General features: G+C 48.1%; 1 protein-coding gene across 3 annotated transcripts in view; it reads left to right on the forward strand.

Moving 5' to 3' along the window:
* FGF12 (fibroblast growth factor 12) overlaps nucleotides 1-5,734 on the forward strand; it is a 236,736-nt gene extending 231,002 nt beyond the window's left edge. For all 3 annotated transcript variants that reach the window (XM_069792395.1, XM_069792394.1, XM_069792393.1), the window contains one exon: nucleotides 5,004-5,734. In XM_069792395.1, coding sequence (XP_069648496.1) covers nucleotides 5,004-5,122 — 119 coding nt within the window. In that variant the 3' untranslated portion in view covers nucleotides 5,123-5,734. The remainder of the gene's footprint in view (nucleotides 1-5,003) is intronic.
* The last annotated feature ends 266 nt before the right edge of the window (nucleotides 5,735-6,000 follow it).

Raw genomic sequence — 6,000 nt, forward strand, 5'->3', positions numbered from 1 at the left:
GAAGACAACTATCCCTGCAACTGAGTCAGCAGAGGTGCCCCTAACTCCAAACACATGGTGCCTCAGTCCTCGTGATGTGAACAAGTCTCAGATATGAAGGTGACCTGTTAATGACTGGTCTGATCCATTTATTACTGCTGATGAATATCCGTGTGCAAGGAACAGCAGCTAGATCTTTCCCAGTGTATATTCCCAGGGATGCGACATCCCAGTTGTGTTAAAAGCAGAGTCCTCAGATGTTGCGAAGAAGTACAAGACACTGTTGAGTAGGAAGATGTGGTAGGCCTAGTGAAAATGCTTCAAAGGTGTCACCTTAATCCACAAAAGATCCTAAAAAGTGTTCTTTAAGAAAAAACAACAAAACCCCATACTCTTTATCAGTCTTTATTAAGACAGCTCCTCTTTTGGGTCTGTCTTTCAAGTGGGCACGCTATGGTATGTTTTCTGTCCCACACTAACTCACTTGTTCATCTGTCACACTCCTAATCATCTTATTAGTTGGCAAATGCAACGTATTTTAACCATGCTTTTTCTCGGCTTTTTGTCATCCTGTGCTGCGTTTCTTACCTGAAAAAAATTGTGATTCCATCTGGCAGCATCCTGCCCATTTAGCCGCCAGATAGACGGCGAGATCAAATGCCTCTGAAATGCATCAGCTGGGACTGGGTTTAGAACACAGTAATTAGAGGCAGAAAACAAGGGTGCATAATCACTTGCTCCCTCCTGCCCCTAGCTGCTGCTCAGACAATTAATTCTCTCCATCGAAGCATTAGCTAATGCAGCCGCTACTGCAGATACCGACACCCAGAGCTGTGGCATCCGTCAAGGGAAAGAGCCCATCTCCGGGCTGCCTGCCAGAGGCTGCGTGCCCAGCCCTGCCCAGACACCGGTCCAGGCTGCCATGGGGGCACGCGGCCATCCCGCAGGGCTAGCGACCTGCCTACCTGCTAAACGGCAACTTGGGAAAAATTGGGTTCCTCTGAACTCGCTAGGGTCTGGAGCAGGGAAAGCCAGGAGTGAAGCTGGGTGGAGGGATATATCTAAGGTCCTTTAATAAGCTTTTCCCCGTATTCTAGAGGAAGGAAAATGGAGTTTGTTGCATCCCCTGAAGCTCCTCAACTTGCAGCCACGCCGAGTGAAAAATACGAGGGTCAGGTCACAAAATGGTGTGTGTTTCCCAAACTCAGGCGGTCCCTGAGGCCCAGGGAAGCGGCCCGGGGTGATTTTGGTTTCACCGTTTGGGTGGTGTGCCAGTGCCACGCCTGGGAAGCAGAAATGAGGCTGGGATCCTGTGCCGGCGCATAGGCGAGAGATTGAGCTGTTCCTGGGCGACAGGCAGCCCCCTCCGTGCCGTCGCCTTCGGGAACGATGCTCCCCGCCCCCCCCTTCCCCCTTGCTTGTACCCCCGGTCTTTTCCCTGCCTAATTTGCGAGTTGGTTCTTCGTGCAGAATTGTTTCCTTGTGCGTGGGAATGGCAGGCACTGCTGCGTAGCTGGGAAGCAGGGAATCGAAAGCCACAAGAACCAGACATGGGCACAGCTCCACTGCCGCTCACCCCCTTCTATTTACGCCTGTGGCTCTTCAGCAGATCAGGCTAACGGCGCTTTCCAATTAAAGCATGAATATGGATGTGTTGATTAGAATCTGGGACATAGGAGCTGATTATCTGATTGAAGCTCCAAAGCATTAGCTTGGTTTCCAGACATTAAGGGCTGTATTTGGCTTGGTGTGTGGGTGTGGGTGGGTGGGAGAAGCAAGGCAAAGCAGGGAGGGGACTCTTGTTCTAGGCAAGTTGCTCATCCTTCCAAAGCTGCCTTGTGCTGCGTGCACCAGCAGACCTCCCGAGCGCCTGGGCGTGCCGACTGTCACGCTGCTGCTAGTTTACCTTAATGCAGGTGACAGGGGCGGTGTGTTTTCACACACACACACAGGGACCCCAAACAGCCCTGTCAGGGAGTGCTGCTAGTCGTGACCCACAAAGATGTACTTTAAAGCTGGGAAGATCTGGGAACTCGCGACAGTCCATTTGCAAACATCCCCCCCTCTCCCCGGTCCATGACTAACATCTCCGCGTGTGAGTCACACTCAAGCTTCCTCAGTACAAGGAGTAACAAACTGCAGTCCAAGAGCCTGTGTTGCACAACATGTCACACTGTCCTGAAAAGCCCGCGCGCGTGCGGCTGTGTGCATACGCAGCCGTGTGTGCGCACACACCTGCGTGTCGCAGTGCACACGGGTTTGCAGCTGCCGCTGAGCGATGGCCATCGCTTAGCACACGTGCGCAAGCCTCTTGTGTAGGAGAATACCCAGGCACTATCTTGTGCCTGATGCCATATAAATGCTGCGTACACTGATACTGTAGGTGTATCTAAATACTGAAAATACACTTGTCCTATGCTGCTGCAGATTTTCTGGCGTGGTCTGTTGGCACAGCCCGTCTGGTACAGAGGCTTTGACAGCTCTGTCTGAAAAGCACAATGTGAGCAGACTCCAGCCATGCCCCATGTCAGTACTTGTATCATGCACTAGACTGGAAGATAAACTTATAATTCCTGCCCTGTTTGCCAGCTAGGTACAGGGTTTCCTTAATTTTTAGCTGCAAATGTTGTTTACTTCTGTAGCCTAATTTATATTCATTACTCTGTGGGCCTTCTTAGCAGCTCAGTGGTTTTGCCCAAAGGCCAAGGTGAGAGGCAGGGAGCTGAGGAAAGGCAACCTGCCATGGTGCTGCTGCTGCGGGCTTTGCTCAGGCTCAGCCCTTGTGGTGAAGCATCTGGCCCAGCCTGAAGGGGTGTTGGGGATGGATGTGAGTGAGATGACCTTAGTACATGCAGCTGCCTGCGGGAAGAGCTCATGGAGGTCCTGCCAGCTTGGGAACCAGAGAGGTCAGGGTGAAGACAACACTGCACTTGAGACAGAGCTTTGTATATGGAACATCAGGGGCACTGGGGCAACGCTGGCACAAACACCCAACTCTGCTGGGCAAACATCTCATCAGAGAATAAGGTCGGTCACAGAAGTGATGTGCATCCTCAGTGTCATCAAAAGGCTCTGCAGCTCAGGCTAAGAAATCACAAGGGTACAGGTTTTCCTCATTTGTTAACCTTTGCATACTGTTCTTTAAGATTTTATTAGGTGCTTTGCCACAACAGGCAAATTTGCCATCACCAGGCTGTTGAGTGACACCAAGGTATGAGGGGCAGCTCAGCAGCAGAAAGGGGATGCGAGAGCCCTTTTCCTTCTGTTGCCACTGTGCTACACGCTTTCCTTGCAGCATGCAGACAGCATCGGTAGTCTGGGCAGCTGACGGGCAGTCCTGGCATTGCTCATCCTGGCCCAGACCCATGGGACAAAAGTCATTCATTTTCTCTTTTTTCTCATTTTCATCAAAAAACAGCTCCAGTAGCAGTAACAGTTTGTAGAGTGGTACCTGCCTTGCAGCCACACTGGGAAACCCAGCTAGTGTGTGTGTTTAAACTGCTTTGAAAGCCTTGCATGAAAAATGCTCTGTGGGAAAAGTAGTATTTTTTCACTGCACATATATTCAATGCAATATCCCTCCTATTAATACACAGTTGACCGCACTTTATCTCTGTCCTGTATTGTTACACACTGCTATAACTGTTTATCTAGCTAGGAGTAAAATGCAGAGTAATAATGTCATTTGCAGTCTGCCTCTAATTGCCAGGATTTATTTGCAAATAAGGGGAGGTTATAAATACAAGCGCTTACATTGCCTTTTTACACATGGAGTATTTTTTTCACTTCTTCAGGTAATTTTTGAAATTTTGTTCTTGTTGATTGCTCGGAACCAAAACCTAATGGGCTCTATCCCCTGCATTTGAGCTCTGTGCCACTGTGTGTGACATGACAGCTGTACAAAATGAAGCAGTGCACAATCATTTTTTTCTGTCCTAATTTTTGCAAAGATCCGGGCATGACATTTGCAGTCTGGACCTACCTCAGGTTCTCAACTCCAAGGTGCCTGCCCTTGAGATGCCTCACTATTTCAATTACATCTACACCCCACCACATTTGCGATGAGCTCATCGGAGATGCTCCCTTTGGCGTGAGACACTGAGCTGCTCAGCGTGTGCCGCTGCTCTGGCACACCTCACATGGGACGAGAACAGCCATGAGGACTTAGTCCACATGGTGAGTTGGATAAATGCTTTATGCTGCACAGGACATGGGGATGTGCCATGCCTCGGGCAGACGTTGCCTTCTCAGCCTGTCTAGGCTCCAGCAAGTACATTTTTGTAGGACGTACATTGCTTAGCCAGGGTGTGGAGAGAAGGTGCTCTCCATCCACCCTGCTCTCAGGTGCTGCCAGGTGACGGCACAGAGCTGGGATGGCTCCTGGCTCGCTGTCACTGAACTCATCCCCATGTGTCTGCTCACGGCCTTGGCCTTGGCCGGCTGTCCTGATTTACAGGGGAAAAAATAAGAAGTGCTGAGAGCAGACTGCGGCTTTTGGTCGAAGGAGCCAAACGGGCTTGAGTCACCACTTCCAGATCCAGAGCTTAACACCCAGAAGGCTTGGATGGCTCAGATGCAAGTGTAGTTTTGATTCAAGAATCTCTAAGGGTTTCTTCTTGGAGGTTAAGGGCTGGGGACCGGGTAATTCTTGGACCTGTTATTAGATGATAATCAGCATCTCGGGACAATACACGGTGCTGTGAACTGGAATGTTTATTTTATATGTATGAATATAACATGAAAAAACAGTAAAGCACAGAAAACCTAGAAGGACTTCTCTGTGAGAAATCCCGTTTCTATCTGTGCCTTTGGAAGACTCCAGAGACAGTAGCATCCGACTGGCAGCAAGGGCAGGTACCAGATCCTGCCTGGTAACAGGATCTCCTGCTGGGTCACCGAGGTTTCTGTAAGTGTGTGTTTGTATTGGGGCTGGAATTTCAGCCTCATGTACAAAGAAAGCATTCATTGTGGTCACTAATGTCTGTGACTTCAGGGTTGTTAATGGGTTTCTTTTCTGTTTGCAGTGTGCATGTACAGAGAGCCATCGCTGCATGAAATTGGAGAAAAACAAGGACGCTCAAGAAAAAGTTCAGGGACACCAACCATGAATGGAGGCAAAGTTGTTAACCAAGACTCGACATAGCTGACAAATACCCTCCCTTCTTCCAACTCCTCCCCTCCCACCCACCTACCCACCCCACCTGGCGAAACCACACTGAGACGACGACAACTGAGCAAGGCAGGACCTACTGGTAGTGGCTAGGAGTCCGAACTCCAGAATCTTTCTTTGTGTAGGACGAGGAAATGGGATCCCAGATCCTGCCTGTTGCAACGTTTTAAAAAACAAAAACAACAAAAAAAGTGAAGAAAAAATGTTTTAAATCAGGACTCCATTAACATTTTCAAAAGCAAACTGTTTGCTCTGTGATCAAAGGGGGAAAAAAATCTCATCTCTGCATAATAATAATAATAATAACAACTAATAAATATAATAATAATAATAATAAAGATGTTACCTTTAAAAATAAAACAAAGCTTTTGGAAAATTGAACTTAGCATATGATGTGCGAGAAACACGTGGGAAACGCAGCCTGGGACTGTGCTTTCTGTCTTATACTTTCACCTCACGTTCACACCACTGGTTTTTCCATCCCTGCTTCCCTGGGGATGGATGGTATTTTTCACAAAGGAGGAAAGGTAGGGATGGATTATGACTGTGTTTGCTCTGCTATCAATAAAATATGGCCTGTCCGAATTAGGAGTCTGACAGTTATGGGCAACAAACTAACTACTCTGTATTCAGCTTCTTCCATCTACATTCAAACACTGTGTAGTTATTTGTTGCTAGTGTCGCTGTGCGAGTATGTTTGACCCAAGTCTGGCATTTTATGCCTTTTTATCATAATTATTTATATTTATGGGCTTGTTTTACTGTATTAGTTGCCAGGGGAATTTTGGAAATGGGTTTTCAGGTCTCGCAGGATGAAATGATCATATTTATTAGGGGAGAGTTAGAAGATA

The sequence above is a fragment of the Haliaeetus albicilla genome, chromosome 9 (assembly GCF_947461875.1).
Source record: "Haliaeetus albicilla chromosome 9, bHalAlb1.1, whole genome shotgun sequence".
Lineage (NCBI taxonomy): Eukaryota > Metazoa > Chordata > Aves > Accipitriformes > Accipitridae > Haliaeetus > Haliaeetus albicilla.